Source organism: Euprymna scolopes, chromosome 31 (genome assembly GCF_053919585.1).
Source record: "Euprymna scolopes isolate OS-2025 chromosome 31, ASM5391958v1, whole genome shotgun sequence".
Taxonomy (NCBI): Eukaryota; Metazoa; Mollusca; class Cephalopoda; order Sepiida; family Sepiolidae; genus Euprymna; species Euprymna scolopes.
The window spans coordinates 55,796,481-55,823,565 of record NC_136512.1 but is presented as its reverse complement, the minus strand read 5'-3'; the positions used below and the strand labels follow the sequence as shown (position 1 = coordinate 55,823,565).

Sequence of the window (27,085 nt, the reverse complement as noted above, 5' to 3'; positions counted from 1 at the left end):
TTATTTCATCATATTATTCTTATTCTATCATATCATTCTTATTTCATCATATTTTTATTTCATCATATTATTCTTATTCCATCATATTATTCTTATTCTATCATATTATTCTTATTTCATCATATTATTCTTATTTCATCATATTATTCTTATTCTATCATATCATTCTTATTCCATCATATCATTCTTATTCCGCCATATTATTATTTCATCATATTATTCTTATTTCATCATATCATTCTTATTCTATCATATCATTCTTATTCCATCATATCATTCTTATTCTGCCATATTATTCTTATTTCATCATATTATTCTTATTTCATCATATTATTCTTATTCCATCATATTATTCTTATTTCATCATATTATTCTTATTCTATCATATTATTCTTATTCCATCATATTATTCTTATTCCGCCATATTATTCTTATTCCATCATATTATTCTTATTCCGCTATATTATTCTTATTTCATCATATTATTCTTATTCCGCCATATTATTCTTATTCTGCCATATTATTCTTATTCCGCCATATTATTCTTATTTCATCATATTATTCTTATTCCGCCATATTATTCTTATTTCATCATATTATTCTTATACTATCATTATTCTTATTTCATCATATTATTCTTATTTCATCATATTATTCTTATTCTATCATATCATTCTTATTCCGCCATATTATTCTTATTCTGCCATATTATTCTTATTCCGCCATATTATTCTTATTCCATCATATTATTCTTATTCTATCATATCATTCTTATTCCATCATATCATTCTTATTCCATCATATTATTCTTATTCCGCCATATTATTCTTATTCCGCCATATTATTCTTATTCTGCCATATTATTCTTATTCTGCCATATTATTCTTATTCCATCATATTATTCTTATTCCATCATATTATTCTTATTCTCTCATATCATTCTTATTCTATCATATCATTCTTATTCCGCCATATTATTCTTATTCCGCCATATTATTCTTATTTTGCCATATTATTCTTATTTTGCCATATTATTCTTATTCCATCATATTATTCTTATTCCATCATATTATTCTTATTCAATCATATTATTCTTATTCAATCATATTATTCTTATTCAATCATATTATTCTTATTCAATCATATTATTCTTATTCAATCATATTATTCTTATTCAATCATATTATGCTTATTCAATCATATTATTCTTATTCAATCATATTATTCTTATTCAATCATATTATTCTTATTCAATCATATTATTCTTATTCAATCATATTATTCTTATTCAATCATATTATTCTTATTCAATCATATTATTCTTATTCAATCATATTCTTATTCAATCATATTATTCTTATTCAATCATATTATTCTTATTCCATCATATTATTCTTATTCCATCATATTATTCTTATTCCATCATATTATTCTTATTCCATCATATTATTCTTATTCCATCATATTATTTCGATATTATTTCTCCCCATGCAAAGTCCTCAATCCTCACTGGCCAGGTCTCACTTTTCTACAGCATTACACTACAGACACATGCTTGATAGATCTTTCCTTTCATCAACAGTGGTAACTCTCTGCTGGTTAGTACTGATAGAAGTTCCCTGAACTTACTCTATCCACTCCTGACTTTTTCAATCACTCAAGGGAAGAGAAATCACAAAGAAATTGGAAATTTAATTTTTATTTGGAAAAGTTAGTGTTTCTTAAAATAGGAGTTCTTGCGGAGAGCAAAGTAGTTGAAAAAAATCATGACCAGTTAGATACAGGAACCCTATGTAGTAAGTTTTTTTTATCCATAAATTGTCAGTAGATTAGCTTTTTCAAGTGGATAACTGGACGGTTTGCCACACAAAAAAAAAAGAAAAAGAAAAAAAAAACATACATACATATACAGGGTGTTCCAAAAGTCTTAGGCACATTTCAAGTCCTCATATCTGCTTAATTATGAATGGTAGTAAGATGAAAGTGGTGCCATTTTAAAGTTAAATGCATTAAGTTTTTTGTAATTTTGCTATTGATTTTTTTTTTTCATTTTTTTTTCAGGTCCAGTAATGGCATTCACTCAACCAGAAAAGGCATTTTGTGTTTGAATTTGCAAAATCTAAATCATGGAGATTTATTCAACGTGTTTTCTCAGATTTCACATCCTGCGATTTATTTTTTTTTTTTTTTTGTGAAGATTTGTGGAAGGATTGGTCTATGTGCCTTCCATTTCAAGAGAAGTGCATGAGCTGAAGGCCCAAATAATAGAAGCTGTTGCAACCATTGACAACGCAATGCTGAGACACATTTGGCAAGAATTGGATTATCAGCTTCATGCGTGTTGTGTGACCAATGGTGCTCGCATTGAACATCTTCGAACACTCCATGAAAAACTTGAGATTACAAGTTTTCTGAATATACCAGATGCGTTTTTATATCCTTAATAGTTCTCAGGATATTCAATGTCAAAATATGCCCAAGACTTTTGGAACACCTTGTATAAATTTCAGTAGATGGATAGGAGAGGCAGTTGGTTTGCTGTTTCACAGTCATTTGATCCTTCAGACATCTCACAATCAGTTGGGTTGGTATACATCTCAGGGAGAAATGCCCCTTTCGACTCAAAGCTATTGGGCATGTTTTGATCTGGTCGTATTAAAAATTCTGATTTGCAAGTTGTTCGATAGAAAAAAAAAAAAGAATATCATTGTAACCTCTAAACAAAATAAATCTTTCTTGTTTTAAACAAGAGTTGTAATTTTATTTGAAGAGAAAATTTTTCTGTTGCAGCACCTATTTAAACCATACAATTGACAATTGATGTGTCAGAATCAAACTCTGACTTCAAACTAGCACAATGATCATCATGTTCACATATGTATTCTGTACACATTGACAACTACTCATATTAGAAAATAGTGGTATCAGTTAATATAGTAATGATGGCTAAACTCTAATAAGAAATCCCAGCGTGGTCAAATAGAATATGTTGCATATATTACTAGAATACCAGTCTTATGATAGGTAAAACTCCCCAAACAAAACAGTTCTGCACCTCTTATGTTCCTTTACAAAACTATAAATTAATATATAATGATACTAAACCTTATGCCTATAATCTTTATTTTAATATTCATCTAAATCCACTGCATGATTTTGATTCTAGAAAATGTCTAAAATTTAAGGAATCTCAAGAAATTAAAATTCAGAGAATCTTAATTGGTGTCTAATGAATATGGATCAGATTTAATAAAAATCTGATAAATTGTGTATATATATATATATATATATATATATATATGCACACACACTAGTAAAAATTTGATACATTAAGAGCTCAGGTTAGATTATTTGAATCAGAAAAAGTGAGTCAACTAATTAAAAAAATAAGACAGAATCTAAAATTAGTTGCTTTCTGCTCACTATATTTTCCATCTCTTTCTCCCTAGCTATAGGTTAAATAGTATTATTACCTCAGGTGATATTCCCAATTATAAGGAACTATTCCAATTGTTTTTATTTCTTTTTATTACTTTCAACTATTAATGAAGAGAGAGAGGAGGAAGAGATAGAAGTGAGAGTATTAAAAGGCATATAAAATATAAAGCAGGTGAAAGGGAGAGTCAAACAACAGTGAGAGAGAGTAAGAGCAATGGATACAATCGTAAAAGATGAATTATTTGATGAGATAATTGTAAATTACAGCTATTTAGAACAATTAAAATGGATTTTTTTTCATGCTTAACCCAATCCCAAAACTAATGAATATGTTAGTATAAGGTTGACAAGAATGTTCTTGCAGTTTTTAACTTTTAAATTCAGATGAATATATCGGCTCAAACAAAAATTTATTGATCAAAATAAGCATCAGAATCAACACATTTTTGTCAACGCAAAACCAGTGTATTTAACACTAGTAACATAAAAAATCTTGCATTCTGGTGGTGCTGAAGGCGCTTTTGATATTGCCTGGGTTTTTTAAACATTTTTTATGCAGAAAGTTGTCGAGATACTTAAAAAAGTGGTAGTTGGTATGTGAGAAGTCTGAAGAGTATGGCGGATGAGACAAAGTTTTGTAGTGCAATTTGTTCAACTTCTGCAGTGTCAGTTTCGCAATGCGTGGTTGGGCATTGTCATGGAGTAGAATTGGGCCTTTTCTGTTGATTTATACAAAGTTTCTGATGCATTTCATCCATTTATTGATGTAACAGTTTCGTCTGCATTCAAAAAACTAATGGATGGACTGGATGCAGACCATCACACAGTTAGCATGACCCCCTTTTGGTGCAACTCTGGCTACAGGAAGTGTCGTGGAGCTTCATTGGCATCTAACCAGTGAGCTGAGCATCACCAGTTGTCATAAAGAACCCACTTTTCATTGCAAGTCAACACCCAGTTGAGAAATGGGTTATTCTTGTTGCATAAGAAAGGGAAGATGACACTTTATAACGGTGTTGCTTTTGTTTATCATTCAATTAGTGAGGCATCCATTTATCAAGTTTTTTTGTCCTTCCAATCTCTCAAATGATTGGAAATTGTTGTATACATTATGCCGAATTCAGACAAGTTCTCGAACAGTTGTGCATGGATTCGTTTTGCCTAAGGCTCTTGATCGGTGTCAACATCCGATGGCTGACCATTATGCTCATCTTCAAGACTCGTCGCCACCCCAAAATTTCTTAAACCACCATTGTGCTGTGCATTTAGTAGTGGCTCCTGAGCCAAATGCTTCATTGATACTGCGAGCCTTTCAACAGCTTTTCGGCCTAGCTTGAATTAAAATAAGAAAATTGTGCAAATTTCCTTTTTTTCTATCTTGTATTCAACATTCTGAAAAGATTGTATTAAACCGGTTGTATTTTAAACAAGTAGAGCAAAAAATACTCTTTAAAATGATATATGAAGTAAAGGTATTATAATGAAAACTTACTTGACAATACATCATTTGAAATCCAAAATTATAAATTCCGTAAGAACTTTCTTAACCTAATACTTTGTATGATTAAAATATATAAAAGGAAACAAACATTGATTCATTCAAGTTCAGTCTAATAATGGATGGATATATATATATATATATATATATATATATATATATATATATATATATATATACATACAGCTTTTGATACTTTATATGACTTTCGCCACAGTCGATTGAAAATTTCTTGGGGCGACTAAAAGTCGTAAATTCTTTAAATAAAGAAACGGGGATGGGGATTATTTTACGACCCTCAAATATGCTGTGACTTAGAATGACCTATGTCTCATCATTTGTGAATTCTTTCATCTCTAGCGGTCATATAAAGTTTCAAAAGCTGTATATATATATATATATATATATATATATATATATAAAATAAAAAATATAACACGGAAATTACATAATTGTCGATTTATATTTTATATTGTGTTATATTTTTTATCTTATTGCTCTGTTTACCACATTGAGCTCTCATACCCGGATTTCCTCTGGATTTATTCCATTATAACACTATATATATATATATATATATATATATATATATATATATCCATCCATTATTGAAAAAAGAGTGGTCACGCTAAAGGTCAACAAGAGGTCAAATTTACACATTCAGCATGTAGTCAAAATGTTGCCTTCATTTAGCTCTCTGATTTTGAAATTCATTTGGAAAAAAAATTCTTCGGCACTACAACTAGATATACTTTATGCTTACAAAAGTAAAGATGAACATTTGAAAGAGGAAAAAAACGCATCGTTCCATCAAGCATCCGAAAAAATGATTCTTATTTCTATGGAACAATAATATGAATGATGCTGTATAAAGAAACTGGTGTTGTATTTTAACGTTTTGTTGAATATTTACTGAAATGTTTGTAGTAATAAAATAGTTGATTTACAAGAGTTAAACAAATATTTTCTTGTTAGATTATACATACGGTAATTTCTTGAATTGTAAAATTATTTATTATTATTGACTGAAGCAAAGACATAAATCGGACGAGTAAAAATATTTTGGGGCGAGTAAATTTTCCCTCACACTCGACCGGCGGTCGAGTGATTTTTTTTTTCAAATCTCAAAGGCTGTATATACACACACACGAGTTAATACAATGTATGTCTTTTTTATTAGGTCAGTGCAAACATTTTTACTGATTTAAAATTTCATCTTGAAAATCTTTATTCATAAGAATAATGAACTTTGTTCCCAATAACTTGCTTCCATCTGTCAACGAGTTTATAAATGCCTCACTTGTAAAATTCTTTACGTCTTGATGTGAAATATAAATCTAACTCGTGTTCAATCTTTTCTCATGATATTAACGATCTAACTAGTTTTCTAACTCTAAAAATAAGTGATAATCGAAGGAAGCTAAGTCAAGAGAACATGAAAGATTTCTCAAATTCTCCAAGTTTTTGGTTCACAGTGTTGTGAGAGGATGAGCATTATCATGATGGAAGATGACCTCCTTTTTATTAACTGAAGGTCAGTTCAACATGGGTGAAAATATTGCATAAAAATATGATGCTTTAATAATCTGAAAGAAAAAATTACAAATTAATGATATTATATATTAATATGTTTACGTAAAAATAATAAGATGCATCAAATAAATTATAAGGGTTTAACATACACCTTCTAGAAAGTGGCAAAAAATTTTTGCACCAACCTCATTTTATGAGCTTGACTTACCAGATCTTTTGGTGTAGTGCTAACATCATTCCATTCTGAACTGTTAAATTGGTATTTCCCTTCCATGATGGCACGCAACATGTAAATTTGTTTCCGATGCCAAAATGGAGGCGAACCACTCAGCCTAAAAGCAAAGAAATTCAAAACCACAAAGTGAAATTTATTCCCCCAAAAATTATAAGTTTTCATGAATGCAAAACATCTTAGAGGAATTAATGAAAGGAAAGAGGAAGCAAAAGAAATTAATGTAAAAATGAAGGAGAGAGAAAAGAGAAAAAAATCTATTAATATGTAAGTATTTTGAGTGTCATATGATAGAAGCAATATTCAATTTGTTTTACTAATATGTCACCACTTATAAAGGTCAAGAGTCACTTAAAGATAAGAGTTAATGACTTATGAGGATGGTTCATAACAAATATCCAGTGACATTAGATTTAAAAACAAATATGTTGTAGCTCTTAGGGAAGCAATCTGAGGCAATGTGTTTTACATATGGGAAGATCTTAGAAAAAACTTGTTCAAAGAAATTGTTTGATGTTGGCCACCCAGAGGAAGAAAGAAAAGCGTTTTTATTTTATTTCATTTTTTTTTTTTACTAGTAATTGGTCACCATTTATCAAGGCCAAAAGCAGAAGAGAAGGCAATGACTACAGTTTAATAAAGAATTCTTGTTTTATTAGTTATTCTCTTTATGTTGTTGTGTACAACTTTTATTCCAGCAAGAATACCTCCCTGGAATAGCTGCCTCAGTCATAGAGGATTGCTCAAGTTGAACATCAAACATGAGGTTTGTTCATGACTGTCCATGTATTTTATTTGCTTGTGACTTTTGAGAAATTAGGCTTCCCCTAAAAGAGGAGGTATATGTAACATGATGAAAAATGAGACAGAAACTATGACCACTTAGATGTCACTATCCAATGAGCCAACTATTCACATGTCAAAAGTTTCTTATCAATGAGACTATAATGGACAATCTGTTGGGGGTCACAAAGAATTTATTTAATAGTTTGCATACCATTACAGTTTGTTCATGATTGCAGGTTTCGCAACTGGTATGCAAAGCATTACAGCATTCCCATAATCCTTTGATATTTGACCAACAGATTAAACCAGTTGTATAAACATACTACGCATTACATTTGCAATAAAAAGGTTTCATAATAGAGAATAAGACATCAATTTATTTACTACATCAAAAAATTTCTGTAGAAATGTTTTTATTACTTGATTATTGGGAAAGGGTTATCAATTCTAATCTACATAATATGACAGCATGCATTAGTTTGTGTAACACGCTTACATCTTCTTCCAAGTGACTGTCCTTTAATTGTTATGACCTATTTCTTGTAATACATTTTTCTAAGAATTCTTCATAAATTTTGGTTTTGATTATATTGATGGCACTCAAGTTATCTATTCATTTTATAAATAATTTTACCAAGAATTCTTCATAAGTTTGGGTTTCAATTAGAGCTAAAGGAACTCAAGTTTATTTATATATATATATATATATATATATATATATATATATATATATATATAACGATTTTTTCAATTTTGAGCCATTTTTGACCCCTTAAGAACTATTTTAACTAGCTGAAGACCCATAAAAGAACAGTCCATAAAAAAATCTAATCAGTTGAGGCCACTAGCGCCGCTCTGTGACTTTTAGCTTCGGAGGAGATAGAATTTGAAAATATGGAAACAGACAGACATATAGCCTTTTATATATTATATGCGCATATTTTTTTTCTTCATAAGTTTTGGTTTCCATTCAAGCTGATGCACTCAAGTCATATGGATATATGTTTTTTTTTGTTTTTTTTTTTTGGAAATCACAATTTTATAATATAAGAATCGATAGAAAATTGACTATATAATAATATATCTGAAATCTGCATGAATTAAAATATTACATTTAAGTATATTTTACAACCAGGCTATCTCGGGCATCCCTGCTAGTTTAGATAAATACTTTTGCAATTTTAACAAAAAAGCTACAATATCAAGGTGTCTCCATTTACGCTAAACATCCATAGAATACTAAATTCATTATATTACATATGAAAGAGTCTGCTGTGGAATATCTATAGGTCCCGATAGTTTAATTTTTTTTTTTTTTGTACTTATCAAGACCAGGGAGCCACTTGAGGATAAGGGTTAAAAGGATTGTTGATTGGATGATCATCATGAGAGGATAAGAAACAGTGGGTAGAATGGGCAGAAGAACGCTTAAGAATTCATTTTCCAAGAAGATGGCTTGACAAGTATTTGCTTATATTAAATCTGAAGATGCTGTAGTTGTTAGGAAGCAGATTTGTCATTTTGTTCCTAGGAAAGAAACTGGTCATAAAAATTTAGTTTAAATTTTGGTACAGAGAGAGAAAGGAAAGTTTTTTGCTGTAGTTGTAACCAAATGAGTTCTTGCAGTGAAGGTCTTACAGAGGGAGAGGGACAGTCAAGCAGCTATCATCAACATAACGATACAGTAGAGAAAGACTAGCAACATCTCTTAAGTGTGAAAGAGCCTGATTGTGAAGTCAATTTTGTACACTATTAAGACGAGAAAGCGCTACTCCAAGTGGCACCTCCTCAGATATGATAGCAATACACTATCTTAATATGAATCAGACTCTTATACCAGAAGAGAATTGGGTCACATTTCAATTTTATAATTCTTATTTATTTATACATTTTCATTTAAAAAAAAAAAAAAAAAAAATGACATTTCATGTGTAATGACATATTTGGTCGCTAATTTTCATTTATTTTTTTTAAGGTCTTCTTTACGGCATCAGTTTCGTTCTTCCAATCTACAGAGTATTGAAAGTTTGAGTTTCACTTTGATTATCAATGCATTTTCCAAGAATTCAACCATTTCACCTAACATATCAAGTTATCTTGGGTTTTCAGTCCAATTCATATAGCATTTAAGCTGACTAATCAAAGTTTGCTTCTTAATAACCAATTCTCATTTGTTATTGTTGCATCATGTTATTGAAAATATAACAATATACTTTGCTACAATTTATTTCCAACATTACTTAATTCAGTTCAGATGATAAAATATTTTTAAATAATTACCTAAAAATAAAAACTCAGTAAAGGGAATAACTCATTTTTGACTGAAGAATATGAGTTGTCTACCTTGCACCTATAATTTTATTTCTTTTCCTGTATTTTTTAAATTAGAAACTAAAATGATTTTACTGCATGATGAACAATGTCAACTAGGCACAGCTAGTCTAATATATAGAGTTAGTCTCTTTCTTGATTTTTGTTATTTGATGGCTTTCTTCGTACAAAAATCAATATTTCATTCTGGTTTGTCAGTTTTTAAGGTTGATCATTACAGCATGTCATTGAGAATAACCTGCAGCAGCATTCACCCTCCTCGGGTTAAACGAACTTCCTCTGAAAGAGGAAGTTGCATGGGAATATCATATTCACAAGTGGTCCCTAGATGCATACAATTAAGAAGAAAACATAATGCGATCTAATTTCTCCCAGGAAATAATTTGACCTGATCAGAATTATTTCCATACAGATGACATCTTAAAAAAAAATAATAAAAAGGGACAGGGGGTAATTTTATATGTCAATGTAAAGTTACTCCCATTGTTTAGAAAAGAAAAAAAAAAAGCGTAAAAAATCAAATTGCACATAAAAATACTATTATTCAACAACAGTTAGGTACAGGTAATTTTAATGCCTTTAAAAAAAAAAAAAATGCCAGAAATTCTTGTAAGAAATAAAATAAATTTTAAATGCTTACAGTGTGTACATGATGACTCCAACAGCCCACCTAAAAAGACAAAAAAAAAAGAAAAAAAAGTGTAATTCATCATCATCATATTTGGTTTAACAAATGTCTTACATGTTGGCATGTGTTGGACGTCTTAGAAATTAACTTCCAAACTAACCTATGGCCAGGACTATCTCTCAAGTCCATCCTTATCACTTCCTCTCAGGTTTTCCTTGGCCTTTTCCTGCGAACTGAACCTGCTACCTCAACTGTTCTCCATTTACTAATTTAAGAACTCTTATCCATTTTTTTTTCAACATGACCATACCATACTTCCTTCATCCGCTTATACCCCTTGCAATTCATGCACATCATAAAGTGCTCATAGCTGACAGTCTTATGCCAGTCTTGTGAAAGTACAAACGAAATAGAAAACATGAGATTGACCTTTAGACAGGGTGTGGACATGAAATTTCAGAGTGCACAAACAAAAAACAAAAAAATACAAACAAATTTAAAGGTCAAGTGAGTGAACATGCATATGTGGAAATATAAAACAACACAATCAAACTCTTCTTTCAGTCACACCTGCATCATGTAGATGCTTATCTTTATGCTTTCTGTTTGGCTTCAGCTTTAAAACATATGTGTTAAGATCAGCTTTAAGGATGGAAGAAAAACAGATATCAGTTTATTTTTGTAGTATCAAGTTTGTTCTTTTCTTTGAGAATATATTCCAACTTGTGACAGTTTTGTTACAGATCAGAGGGTACAGAAATATACATTAACATTAAATACCACAGTGAATATCTACTCAAAAGAACATTATCTCTATCCATAAGCAAAAATATAAAGTAGGATTGGCAGATAAAGAAGCGATCACTAACACAATTTACCATTGCCATGGCATTTTTTTTATGACGCAGTTGGAAAGCATGACTGTAGGTTTATTAAAATGTTTGATTTCCAGAAAATCTTTTAATGAAATCAAGTCTATTATAAATAAAGAAAGTTTGTCACATCTTTGCAAACATTTTGGTACTTGTACGGTTTAAACAAGACATTAAAAAAATGAAATATCGAAAAAAGGGTTATATTGTACGTATCCATTTTGGACTGAAGATGACTGAAAAAAAATTTCACTTAATTTGATCGAGTAGTTTTTTTTTTACAGCAGAAAAACACGTTTTTATGAGAGCACGTTGAAGTCAGCCATCTTTGAATTTTTGAACACGTCACAGGAAGATAACTCAATTTAAAGTGCCAACACTCCCTCCCCATCTTTAATACTAGCTTTTCTTCCTAAAAATCAAACCTTTTGCTCGGTATCATAACAAATATTTTTTTCGCTATAAAAAAAAACTTGATGAAATTAAGTGAAATTTTTTTTTTGGAGAACTTCGTTCCATTGTTATGGATATGTACAATATAACCTTTTTTTTTTTTTTTTTTTTTTTATATATTTTCATTTTTTAATGTCTTGATTAAACTGTACAAGTACCAACATTTTATAAGGTTTTATTTGAAAATTTAAAAAACCAAATCACGTAATATCATTTTTTTAATTAAATGATTAAAAAAAGAAAAAAAGAAATTCTGCAACTTTCATTATAAAAACGTTTCCAAAGACTTTTCCTCTTCATTTTTATTTAAAAAATTAGAAGACCAAATAATTTTTTATTAAATAATTAAAATCATTTTTTTTTCTAGGACTTTCTTTGTTAAAACAATATATTTAAAAGAAAATTTTTTTTTTTCTTTTCATTTTGCTGGTGATATTAACCCCAAGGGGTTGGTCCCTATTTTGTAAGTTTAGTTTTAAAAAAAAAAAAAAAAAAAAAATCAAGTGTTATATAATTTTTTATTAAATGAATAAAATTCCTTTAAGTCAATTATATTTGAAAATACAAAGAATAACATTCCGAAATATACCTTAGGATAAAATGTGTTGAAAGCTATGAATGAAAATATGTATTTTCTTGTGGTAACAGATAAATACTAAACAAAACAAGGAGGTAATTAAGATGCCTAGCAAAAAATATGAGCCACATGTGTATTTTCATTTATTTATCTTTTAGCATTACACACTCGATGCCACAATCAAAAGAACAGAGAGTCATTGAACTAAACCTTCTTAGGTGGTTAATTATTTGAAAAATATACTGCAAACGAATTTAATAATAAATATTTTTTAAAAAAACTACTTTCTACTAAGAATTTTTTTGTACGAAAACTTTATTCCATAACGAGTATGTACAATATAACATTTTTCACAATATTTTCATTTTTTTTAATGTCTTGATTAAACTGTACAAGTACCTTACTTTTATAGAACAAAAATGACATCATGTAAAGCTTTACATAGCATCCACCTTTTTTTTTTTTTTTTTTTAAAGATGTCAGGAATAACTCCCCACACTTTCAACAAGCCTATATCTAAAAAAATATTTCAAAGAGAAGTTGTTGAACTTTTCTGCAATTGACTAGAAACGAAACAGTGTTAAGTGAAAAGTTGGATGAACTTCTGACTGATTTTAAAAAGGCCAATGTCTAGTGATCTGCACATGCAGAAAAGGGAAGCACAGAAATGGCTGATTACAAAAAAGAGTGGCAAAGTTCAGCTTTTGAAAGACAAATGTCCAGCATTTTATTTGCCAACTCCATTATGATCTGTTGGTGTTTGATCCTTGTCTTAAGTTATTCTTAGTTTCAGCATGTCTGGCTTAAATGAGGATATTTTACTTTGAAACAGCTAACCACAAATTCCCTCAAAATGCCTGAATGATCATCATTTTCTGTTCAACATTCATTTTACATGTGTTGCTTTTAGAAACTGATTTCCAAACCAACCTATCTCTGGATAGGTCTTTGTTTATCCCTCTTTCTTTGAAGTTTATCCTTATCACTTCCTTCCATGTTTACTTGGCTTTCATGAACCTATCTTCCATTGCACAACCATCATACCATTCTTATAACATTTCTCTCCATGCAATGCATCATATCCCAACATACATATGCATGATAGACTCTTTCCTCAATTGACATTGGTAATGCCTGGCTGGTCATTAAAGTAATTATAAAAATAAAACCTGTATTAGAAGCCAGTAATCACATTTTTCTTGTTTGAAAAATGTGCCAGTGACAAAAAAAAAAAAAAAAAAAAAAAAAAAAAATCTTGCGTCTGAAAGTTTTCTTTTCAAGCATAATTGTATTTACAAATTCCTTCCATTTTAGGAAAATACATGCACGCAACCCAGATCCTCTTTCGGAATAGTACTTGTAAGTTTTCACTACACTTAAGTTATACAAACAAAAAAAAAGGCATACTCACATGTCCACCTCTTTCCTGTAACCTGGAGCAAATTCGTTCATTGATACATTTAATACTTCTGGCGCTAAGTATCCAGGAGTACCACATAGATCTGAAAATGAAAATAAAGTTAAACTAGAGTCATCTTATTTGTAACAAAAAATATTTCACTTATTTCTCCTTCCAACAAGTTTAGTCTGAATATTTTGATGGCACACCTACACTTTTCATGAATATTTTGATGGCACACCTACACTTTTCATGAATATTTTGATGACACACCTACACTTTTCATGAATATTTTGATGACACACCTACACTTTTCATGAATATTTTGATGGCACACCTACACTTTTCATGAATATTTTGATGGCACACTTACACTTTTCATGAATATTTTGATGGCACACTTACACTTTTCATGAATATTTTGATGGCACACCTACACTTTTCATGAATATTTTGATGACACACCTACACTTTTCATGAATATTTTGATGGCACACCTACACTTTTCATGAATATTTTGATGGCACACCTACACTTTTCATGAATATTTTGATGGCACACTTACACTTTTCATGAATATTTTGATGGCACACTTACACTTTTCATGAATATTTTGATGGCACACTTACACTTTTCATGAATATTTTGATGGCACACTTACACTTTTCATGAATATTTTGATGGCACACTTACACTTTTCATGAATATTTTGATGGCACACCTACACTTTTCATGAATATTTTGATGGCACACCTACACTTTTCATGAATATTTTGATGGCACACCTACACTTTTCATGAATATTTTGATGGCACACTTACACTTTTCATGAATATTTTGATGGCACACTTACACTTTTCATGAATATTTTGATGGCACACCTACACTTTTCATGAATATTTTGATGGCACACTTACACTTTTCATGAATATTTTGATGGCACACTTACACTTTTCATGAATATTTTGATGGCACACTTACACTTTTCATGAATATTTTGATGGCACACCTACACTTTTCATGAATATTTTGATGGAACACCTACACTTTTCATGAATATTTTGATGGCACACCTACACTTTTCATGAATATTTTGATGGCACACCTACACTTTTCATGAATATTTTGATGGCACACCTACACTTTTCATGAATATTTTGATGGCACACTTACACTTTTCATGAATATTTTGATGGCACACTTACACTTTTCATGAATATTTTGATGGCACACCTACACTTTTCATGAATATTTTGATGGCACACCTACACTTTTCATGAATATTTTGATGGCACACCTACACTTTTCATGAATATTTTGATGGCACACCTACACTTTTCATGAATATTTTGATGGCACACTTACACTTTTCATGAATATTTTGATGGCACACTTACACTTTTCATGAATATTTTGATGGCACACTTACACTTTTCATGAATATTTTGATGGCACACCTACACTTTTCATGAATATTTTGATGGCACACCTACACTTTTCATGAATATTTTGATGGCACACCTACACTTTTCATGAATATTTTGATGGCACACCTACACTTTTCATGAATATTTTGATGGCACACCTACACTTTTCATGAATATTTTGATGGCACACCTACACTTTTCATGAATATTTTGATGACACACCTACACTTTTCATGAATATTTTGATGACACACCTACACTTTTCATGAATATTTTGATGGCACACCTACACTTTTCATGAATATTTGGATGGCACACTTACACTTTTCATGAATATTTTGATGGCACACCTACACTTTTCATGAATATTTTGATGGCACACCTACACTTTTCATGAATATTTTGATGGCACACCTACACTTTTCATGAATATTTTGATGGCACACCTACACTTTTCATGAATATTTTGATGACACACCTACACTTTTCATGAATATTTTGATGACACACCTACACTTTTCATGAATATTTTGATGACACACCTACACTTTTCATGAATATTTTGATGGCACACCTACACTTTTCATGAATATTTTGATGGCACACCTACACTTTTCATGAATATTTTGATGGCACACCTACACTTTTCATGAATATTTTGATGGCACACCTACACTTTTCATGAATATTTTGATGGCACACCTACACTTTTCATGAATATTTTGATGGCACACCTACACTTTTCATGAATATTTTGATGGCACACCTACACTTTTCATGAATATTTTGATGGCACACCTACACTTTTCATGAATATTTTGATGGCACACCTACACTTTTCATGAATATTTTGATGGCACACTTACACTTTTCATGAATATTTTGATGGCACACTTACACTTTTCATGAATATTTTGATGGCACACCTACACTTTTCATGAATATTTTGATGGCACACCTACACTTTTCATGAATATTTTGATGGCACACCTACACTTTTCATGAATATTTTGATGGCACACCAACACTTTTCATGAATATTTTGATGGCACACCTACACTTTTCATGAATATTTTGATGACACACCTACACTTTTCATGAATATTTTGATGGCACACCTCCACTTTTCATGAATATTTTGATGGCACACCTACACTTTTCATGAATATTTTGATGGCACACCTACACTTTTCATGAATATTTTGATGACAAATGATAAAATCAATTATAAATGATTGATGACAAAGCTGTTATTTCGTACATCGTTGAGTTAGAAGGTTTCATAACTGGATGTTCTTTAATAAATGATACTCAACATGCAATGATACAACATAAATCACATTGATACACCAGTTCTTGTTAAACAACCAAAGTTAAACAATATTATGCCTGGTCATTACAAGATGGATGGAGCAATACTAAAAAATGTAAACAAAATTAATCAAACAAACCATAGCTTTCTCTAAAAAAAAAAAAAAATAATAATAAATAAAATAAATAAATAAAATAAATAAATAACAGTTGTTTCATTATATTTTGTTTGTCATAAAATTTTACATGCAGTTTTTCTAGCTTTAAATAAGGTTTAATTATTTTTCCCCTACTTGATAGAATCACCTTATTTTAATATCGGTTTGTTTTCATTTAGGATCCTTGACTGTTTACATAAATAGCCAGACGATGCCGACAGAATACATTTGTCACAAACTGTACCAGTGTTTACAGTACACAAGTGAATACAAAATCTAACACGATTTTTATTCTACTGACTAATTTCATTGGTTGCCATTATAGCTTGAAATGGGGGGAGGGGAAGGGAGGTACAGTGAAGAGTCAGACATATTGATTAGAATAAATAGAAAGAGTTGGAGAGGAAAAGTGAAAGAAGGAATGACGGTGGAAAGATAGGGAGAGAGAGAGAGTAATTTGTGTGTCTATCATACCTGTAAGTTCTTGATCTTCTTCAAGCATGGTTGCCAAACCAAAATCTGTCAGTTTCACATTCATGTCATCATCAAGAAGAATATTTTCTGGCTAAAAAAAAAAAAAAAAAAAATGTTACTGACAAAAAAAAATAAAATTTAAAAAAAAAAACAAATTAAAAAAAAATTTTTTTTTAAAGAGAAGGGGGGATTTTCTTCACTACTTTATATCATGTCAGCAATTTTTTTTTATCTTTATTCATATTGCGCAATATCAACAATACACACAGTTCTGAATTTCTTTAGCTAAACCAATCGACTTGATTTTGCAGCCATAAAAATTTTTTTTTTTTTCTAAATTTACTTTTTAAATTAAAATTTCTAAAACTTTTTTGTAAAAATAATATTAATGAGATGTAAACAAACAATTCAGCTTGGAATTGAATTTGTGATTGTTTACCATGATAATAGAACATAACTTTCTATGTTTATCTTTGGTAGAAAAATGTAATCAATGAGAGGTTTTTTTGTTTGTTTTTTTTTGGCAGGAAGTATTAAGGAGTGTTTGTTTTTGCTGCCTGGCTATGTATTTTTTCTGAAGGAGAACTTCTTGGTTACTGGGGTGTTCATAGATGAAATATCCGGGATTGTAAAACTAATGTCAGATTTCCATTCTGAAAAGATGAGCAGTAAAATCTTGATCATTGGAATGTAGCTGTTTTAATTCCCATGTTAATTGATGGTGACCTATGGGTTGAATATATACACATGCATACACACACACACAAATATATAAACATACGTATAAACAAGCACACATATATATACATACATGTACATATATATGTACATACACAACAATCATGTTGACACACTGATTCCCATTAGATCATTGAAGTTAAGCAACATTGAACCTTTTTTGGGACTTCTAGGTGTTGTATGTGCTCTCGGCTTATCTTGGCATTGTGTCCAGTCATCCTAAACCTCTCCTTGCCACTGGACTCAAACAGTGTCGATTAAGGAAAGGTGTGGTTGGAGATTATGCAACCTTTGCCTCACAATTACATATGCCACTTCCCTTGCAGTTGGTATACATTGTCTCCTGAGACTGAACACAGGTATTGATCGATATAAATATATACATACATACATACACATATATAGAGAGAGATAGATACATATGCAGATTCATCTCTACAGATGATTGCCGTCTCAAGTTTAATGTTCTGCATCAAATCGTCCCTTATGACCTCAGGTGGCATAATCACGTCGACACACAAAGTTAAGCAACATTGAACTTGGTCAGTACTAAATGGGTGACTATTTGGGATTTCCAGGTGCTGTATGTGCTCTCTGCTTATCTCGGCATTGTTTCCAGTCATCCTGAACTTCTTCTTGCCACTGGACTCTAACAGTGTCAATTTGCCACACAAACACACAGCCGCCCCTACAGGGGGTATCCTTTGTCTTTCGAGACTGAACGGTGGCATCACTTTGAAGGCCAGCAACTGATTTACAAGGATGATGACAAACATGACACACAAAAGTCAAAGTCTTAAAAGGGTTGATTGAATCCGGAGGCAGAATACTGTCTTTGTGCACAACCATAGTTTTTTTTTTCAGTTCAGCATATCTTACTGCATATAACACACACTGTGCTATGAGGTCATTGCACAATACTGGATGATGATCTTTCAAGTAAGATTTCATGTGGTTTACATACCCTGCCTTCAAAACACATGTCACAATGTTTCAGATCCAATTTACATGGTCACATGGCAAATTCTCTAGGTTCCTTTCCTAAGTGCTCTTTTCAGCTTTGCACACTTCATCCTCTTGACATGAAGAGAACCACAACCAGTCTTTACCAATTCCTGCTAAACACCTCGATCAACAGCAGTTGCTTTCCAGGTATTGACATCAATATTTGTATCCTTCAGATTGCTTTTGAGGTCATCCTTGTAGCACTTTCTGGGCTTGTTGTAAATGCTTACCACTTGCAAGTTCTCTATAGAAGAGTCACTTTGGCAGGCGACGATCATGGATATGTACGAGGTGACCCACCTAGTGCAACTGTGCAGTGATAATCATGGATTCAAGGCTCGGGTACAGTGCTTTTTCTAGCACCTGTGTCCAGTGTGTGCATTTTCCGTTTGATATTTAAAATTCTTCTCAAGCACTTAACATAGAAGTGTTCTAGAACCTTGATGTGTCTGGTGGGTTGTCCAAATTTCTGCAGCATACAGGAACACTGTGACAACACATGCCATACTTATACTTCGGTGTTAATAGTGAATCCATGATCATTCCACACCTTCTTATCCAGTTTCTAGAGATATACATTTTATTTATATAACCACTTGACTAACCAACATCCTGTCCTCTGTCCCAATTTAGGAAATTTTTAGTTGAGAACTTGAACAAACCAATAATAAACGGAAACTTGAAATGCTAGAAGCATTATTAATAAACTCTTTAAAAAAAATAAATAAATAAATAAAAAATAATGAAAACAACTATTAATAAAATAAACTTCAGCAATAGTAATAACATCTTGAAGTGTTTGTAGAGTTATTTATTTTAATAGCTTTTCAAACATTTTGAGGATGCTAATTATTTTAACCAATGGAAAAAAAAAGGATGAAAAAAAAAAAAGGATAAAATAATTAACCAATGAAGAAAAAAATATATATATATATATAACTTTATAAATTGTTCAAAACCAGTTAGATTAATTTATCCCTAACAATGAATCCTGAAGGATTGGAAAGTACTGACTTATGATAAATATGGTGATTACATCAGCCAGTTCCTGCTAGAAGTGAAAACTTATTTGGAAGTGAAAAGGATCGAAAATAGAATTAATAGACAAAAAAACGTCTATTTAATGAAATATGCCATACATAATATATATATATTATTAACTGAAAGATGGAGAAAAAAGTTTGCATGTACCGTTATTACAATATCAGATCAATAAAGAATGAAAATAAGGGTGAAAGAACCCTTTCAAAACTAAATTCTTTTCATCAGAAGAGAAGAAAAACTAGCACTATATAAAATATAGAGATAATAACTGGTGACAACCTTTAGCTGGAAATGAAGGAAATGCATAATTTAAGATATAATTAAGAAAAGAAAAAGAATAAAAAACCTTGTACTATATGGAAGACATTAAGCATATGTGATAAGGAGGTAATAAAATATTTAAAAAATAAAAAGAAATAAAATGTAAAAATAAGTGAAAAATTAAAAAATTTTAAAGATATAACAATCAAAAAAATTATTTAAAATGATAAGTGGACGAATTAAAAACCCAACTTCAGCTAGTTCATAGTAACGTCCTCTAAAATGTTAAAAAAAAAAAAAACAAATAAAACAATTCCCGGAGTGGGATTCCAGAGATTTTATTTTTTAATTTTGATTTTATATATTAGTGGCCTGGCAAAGGTCACAGGAAAGACAACCGAAACAGCAAAACTGAAGCTGGCCTGCAGGACACTATATATACAAATGTAGGAAAATTTGGGCATGTTTTATTGGTTTGAAAATATAGGCTCTTTTTTTCCAATTGTCATAAAATTTTAACCATAGACTAGTATCTTTAAAAAGCCTGCAAATTTTCATGTAGTTTTGTTTCATAGAACCAAAAATATGAGCATTTCAATATTCAATTTGGCTATAAATACACACACACATACAATCCTTTTTGGCAATTTTATAAGTTGCAAATCTCAGTAACTACTGATCATAATTTAATAAATAAAGGCTTGCTGGAAAAGTAATAATCTGAATTGTGTAGTGGGCTATATGACATTTGTTCTTAAGGTCGCACAATAAGGGATCATCCAGAGCCTACTTTTGGCACTTTTTTACTGCTATAAAATGTTTAAATCACAGTCATTTATTTTCCTAGTTTTACATATGAATTACAGAATATCTGATATTTCCCCAAAACCTCTGGCCTTGATGGAGGGGACACAAAAATTTGCTGCTATAGTTTCAAATGACTTGAAATAACAGCAAGGGGAGACTTGATTCCAAATATTTCTCATATGTTATATCTCTCCTCTTTAGTTTTCATACATAAAGTAAATTTCACAGTGTATAAGGATTATTTGATACTGGAGATATTTATAATCGTACCCTATTTCCAAAAGGGAGGAGATATAACAAAAGAGAAATATCTAGAATCAACTATCCCCTTGCCATCATTTCAGATCATTTGAAACCATAGCAGCAAGTTTTAGTCTCTCCTCCATCAAGGCCAGAAGTTTTGGGGATATATAAGGTTGGTGCAAAAATGTTTTTTGACTTGAAATTGAACATCAAAATATTTTTGCACCAACCTAACATACATATGTATACACACACACACACACAATGGGTACACCGAGAATATACTATAAAGCATGATCATAGAATATATGACATAATGCAATTAAGGATTATGAATCAAGTAAATATCCAAGGGAATACATGATGATAATGAAAATACATCATGAAATCATGAATAGTTCAATAAATCTTCTAAATATTAATTTACTTGTCTGACATCTGGTGTCGCGAAAAAGCATCACAAACATTAATTAATGAGAAACGCATTACCTCTCTTTATAGTCGCTCTTTATCAGTTAAAAATCATTAAAACCATTTCCTCTCAAAAAATTTTCAAAAAACATGGCTGTCTGTTTACGGTTTCAAATTGGCTATTTTATTTTATAAAAAAAAAAAAAAAAAAAAGCATGTTGAGGAGACAAGGTTGGTTTTTTTTTAATATAGTTTCTTTTTAAAATTAAATAAATATGTGCAAGTGAATTGACATCTGTTCCTTTATAATTTATATAAAATAATTATTCAGAAACCAAAGCAAAACAATGTGTTGTGTTGACTTTTCATTGAAAAAAAGAACATTTTTTTAAATCAATTCTTTTTAGCTTTAAAGAGTAAAAAAAAAACAAAAAAACTGGTAACAAAAGGTTTTAAATTCATCATTATTTGTTTTATTTCACTTTTATTCATTTTGTGTTTAAAAATGTTCAACTATCATGGAATTTCCACAGGTTCTGCTAGTTAAAATTATTAGTAAATAAATGTGGTAGGATAAAGATGATCAAATAAATAGTATTTAACAGGTAAATTGGGTAAAGGGGGGGCTATTATTATAGTTAAATACCAGTAGAAATAAGAAAACAATAATATTAGTCTACTCACTGATGAAAAGCTATGCAAAGAGTAGCAGTTTGTGTAAGCAGTGATTACATATACGAGAAAAATAGTAGAATAGTATATTATAGATATATTCAGTACAAATGATGAGGGTTAAAATAAAATAAAATTTTATTGCAACACATAAAAAATTTAATGCATCCCTTTAATCTAACTGTATAAAAGGTGAGCACTATAAAAAAAAAACAAGTGGAATAATGCAATACAGAAATTGAACTTGAATTTAAAATTAAAAAAAAAAACTGTATGAAATAAACATAGGCAATAATATATATTAGTAAGTTCTGTTGAACTAATCTGAATTAATGATTACTACACTTTATCTAACCAATGTTTACGATTGATAGTTTGGAATATGTATAGTAAACCTTGACATAATCACAGTAAACACATTATAATATAAGCCTTAAGTAATTAATAATTATTATTAATAAACGAAAATAAAAATAAACTTTACAAAATAAATATCTAGTTACAAGTTTACAATAAAAACATTGAAAATTAAAGCTTCAACTAGATAATACTGTGTCAAATGATAGTCTGTAATAAAAACCAGAAGTCTAAACATTGCAAAATGTAAAACTTTTCTGACAAGGCTCACACTGATAACACATATGCTTAGAAAAAAAAAAAAATCTGATGATGATAAAATTAATTAAATAATAATGTTGAAATTTGATTAATGGCAAAAAATGTTGGAAGTTTGAAATCATATTATAAAAACTGATGTGCACCTTACAGAAAACCTTGACTACCATTGCAAAATGTGAATAAACTATTGCAATGTTGGGAAAAATAAATACAGTGCCAGCAAAAAGAAAGCCCGCACTCGTAATTTTTTCAAAAACTGCAAATTTAAGCTAAATTTAATGTAACTGTTTAAACAACCTATACCTCATTTGATTCGCTTTTTATTCCTCTATAATTTTACCTGTTCATATTTGACTTTTAATTTAAATATTCTAGTGTTCACGTCAATTCAAAAAATAACTTCAAATTAAGGAGACAAAAAGAAAGTCTGCAGCAACAAAATTTGCTTAAAACCAGCTTAAATTATCGCCCCTAAATCAGTTTAAAATATCCACCAACAGACAACAAAGCATCTCTAATCGTAATTGTTGTTGTTCCAAGTTATACAACGTAACATTTAGTCCATATGCCATGACTTTCTCTTAGTGATCGTTAGGAGCTCATTAATCTCCACCTTTCTGGTTTATCCAATCGAGAAGTCGGCAACAGATTGAAATGTGATGAGAAAACAGTACGAAAGACTGTGCAAAAGCTCCAAAACACCAGCAGTGTTCGTGATGCCCCTAAATCTTGTCATACTAGAGTTACTTCTCATAGGGAAGACAATGCTATCAAGATCCGCAGCCTAAGAAACAGATTTGAAACGGCCTCCCCCAAATCCAACAACAGTGCATTCTTGTTAAAAAGTGCTCTCTTTCTACTGTCAAGAACAGATTAAAGGAATTTAATTTGCAAGGATATGTTGCAAGACGCAAGCCAATGATTTCTATAAAGAACAGAAAGCGCCATCTGGTCTTCATCAGATGCAATGAAGAGTGCTTTTCAGCAACGAAAGCAAGTTCAGTATGGTAGGCAGTATGTCCATCAGAGGAAAGACAAAGAATTTAATTCTAGGTGCTCAGTTTCAACGCTGCAAGGTGGTGGAGGTTTAGTTTTGGTGTGGAGCATTATTAGTACCAAGGGTCCGGGGCCTATAGTTTGTTTGCAATATTTAATATGTTGACTGAGCATTTTCTACCCTACTTTGGTTGGAATTTGGATGATAATCCCATCTTCATGCAGGATAATGCTCCCATTCACACAGCTGGCAATTTCAAGAAGTTCCTGAAAGAGCATGATATTCCATGTTTGGATTGGCCTGCACAATCTCCAGACCTCAATCGAAAACATACAGCATTACATCAAGCAACAGCTACACAATGATAAAATTTCAAATTTGAAGAACTTTGGACATAAATTAAAAAAAAGTGGGATGCCCTTTCCCCGGAGTATTGCTGCAGTCTAATTCAAGGAATTCCCAAAAGATTTCAGGCTGTCAAATAGCAGAAGTGCTATGCTACTAAATATTAACTAGTTCATTGTATTCCTGTTCTATTTATGTCGCATTAATGTCCTAAAGTTACGTTTGAATAACAATTTTCCATTGTGCAGACTTTCTTTCAATTTGAAGTTATTTTTTGAATTGACGTGAACACTAGAATATTTAAATTAAAAGTCAAATATGAACAGGTAAAATTATAGAAGAACAAAAGGCCAATCAAATGAGGTATAGTTTGTTTGAACAGTTACATTAAATTAAGCTTAAATTTGCAGTTTTTTTTTTTTTTTTAATTACAAACGCTGACTTTTTTTTGCTGCCTGTGTATATGCTTAAAATGGTTAGTGTTTAAATCTAAAAAAATTTTAAAATAAAAAGTGTTGGTTAAATTTAAATAAATAATATTGAAATTGGAGTAATGGATAATAATGTTGGCAGTTTGAAAATTGAATTATATAAAGCTGCTGCAAAACTTACATTACACTTTGTGACTACTATCGCAAACTGTAAACAAAATTTAGCGATGTTGTATAAAATAATTATTGTAGTTTTAAATTTGAAAATAAAACATGCATGTTGGTAAAAATTAAATGATAATATTTAAATTTGATTAATGAAAAATTATGTTGGTTGTTTGACACTGAATTATAAAAAGCTGCTGCAAACTTGACATTAGACTCTGTGACTACCGGAAGTTGTAAAAATAAAATGAAGCATGGTCAAAAAAAAAGCAAAGAAATAGATCACTACTCATACAGACGTTAAGGTTGGTTGGTTGTTTTTGTTTTACGGCATATCAACCCTTTTCGGGTTATTTAATGCCAAATCCAAAGATTTTGAAGAAAACATTTTTAATAGAATATATTTGTTGTTTTGAAATCAGTTTCTATTTAACCCACAGTCGAGACCCTAACAGGTACTACCACTCCGGGTCAGAGTGAACCTGAGAGCAATAGTAATCAAAGGGTGGCTCCACACTTCCCAAAGCCCGCAAGCTGGGGCCTCACCACTGGATATAGTTTAAGGTCATATCCAGGACCCAGACGTTAAGGAGATGCAAAAAGCAAGTGTACTTTATTATAAAATGTTGATAATGTTTGCTTGATGCATTACATATATTTTGTGGATAAAAAAAAAGAATACCTGCCATGTTAATAAGGGAATCCTGTTCATAAAATGTATAAACTTAAAAGCATTAGTTTTTCCATGTGCTGATGAGATTACCCAGTTGTGAAAAATTATAATTAATGAACATTGGACTGAAACAGTTATACACAAGTTGTTACTAAAAGCCTAACATCTAAAAAATGAGCAACAATATGAATGCCTGTTCCTTATAAAGTGATATCTATATATACAGTGTAACCCGGATATAAGAGACCCTAATATAAGCAAAATGGATATAAGAGATTTTCTCTGGTAACAAATTAGAGCCTGTGTTATTGCACAGTGTAACTTGGGTATTAGAGAGGTGTAGGGCCCTGATAAGTCTCTTATATCTGGGTTAAACTATATATATAATATAATATAAATATATATATATATTACACGCGCACACACCTATAAAATTAAGTTGTTTTCTCACTTTGACATTGATACTAAAAACTTACTTTTTCTATTTAAAATTTATTAAAACAAACTTTTCAATATACTCAGTCATGGATATGCGAGTGACTACATGAAGGTTAACTAACTTGCACATTCCTTTGAAAAACATTAATTACTTTTTCACTTTTTATGGTTTCTTATTAGAGGATTGATTTCATTTCACTTTTATGTTGCATTCTATTTATGCATAGTTTCTATATTCTGCAGAAGTGCATAGAATTTAAGATGAAAATGTTCTAGCACACAGATATATATAAGTCAATTAAAAGAGAATCATGAAATATAATAAAACCCAAAGCACTTTTTATCAGATCACTTTTTCAAGGATATATGTCTGAAAAAAAAAAATAAATAAATTAAAAAAAAATATATATATATATATATATATATATTTGTAAAAATACTAGTTAGCAATAGGGATAGGAACAAAAAAATAAAATAAAAACTTAAACCGAATGTGTCCTCCCCAAATAGTTCCAACTGTAACCAAAGGTTTCTCTGCCTTGCACAAATTAGGGGGGGGGGTTAAACTGATGGCAATGGCATTGAGGACAGACAGATGGAACTTAGTGTGTCGTCTATCTAAAACAGGAAAACACTCCAAAGAAAATGCAGAACCACAATACTTTTTGTCCACCAGGTGTTGAACCAATTGGGAACCCCCGAAGTAGGCTGAGGATCCCGGATGGAACAAAATACATGTTGGGTCATTCGAACCTGAAGATGCTGGGTAGTCTTGTCTATATAGACGGCACTACACCAAGATTGAAATTTGTAAACAATATTACTCACCTGTGAGATAGGCAAAACATCCTTGCGAAAGGCGGGTTTGTAGAAAAAGCAATTCAGAGGGATAGAGCACCAAAGTTAGAAGCGACGAGAGAGGAAATCTTATCCTCAATACATTGGTCTTCACGTCCAATATAAGGTAACGAGGTATACTGAAAGTCTAGATGGACCATATTTAGGTCACTCAAAAAAGGATTAAATTTTCTTGTTGATAACTTTGTTGACCAATGGAGATGGGTATCCATTCATAATAAAAATCCTTTTAATGTTATCAATTTCAGAATCAACTGAGGTA

At 30.7% G+C, this 27,085-nt stretch overlaps 1 protein-coding gene across 4 annotated transcripts in view; it reads right to left on the bottom strand.

Annotated features, from left to right (window-relative positions):
* LOC145255759 (phosphorylase b kinase gamma catalytic chain, skeletal muscle/heart isoform-like) overlaps positions 1-27,085 on the bottom strand; it is a 150,316-nt gene that overhangs the window by 11,457 nt on the left and 111,774 nt on the right. For all 4 annotated transcript variants that reach the window (XM_080114416.1, XM_080114415.1, XM_080114412.1 and 1 more), the window contains exons 7-10: positions 17,118-17,208; positions 13,760-13,850; positions 10,459-10,488; positions 6,678-6,801 (exon numbers count right to left, since the gene is read on the bottom strand). In XM_080114416.1, coding sequence (XP_079970542.1) covers positions 6,678-6,801; positions 10,459-10,488; positions 13,760-13,850; positions 17,118-17,208 — 336 coding nt within the window. The remainder of the gene's footprint in view (positions 1-6,677; positions 6,802-10,458; positions 10,489-13,759; positions 13,851-17,117; positions 17,209-27,085) is intronic.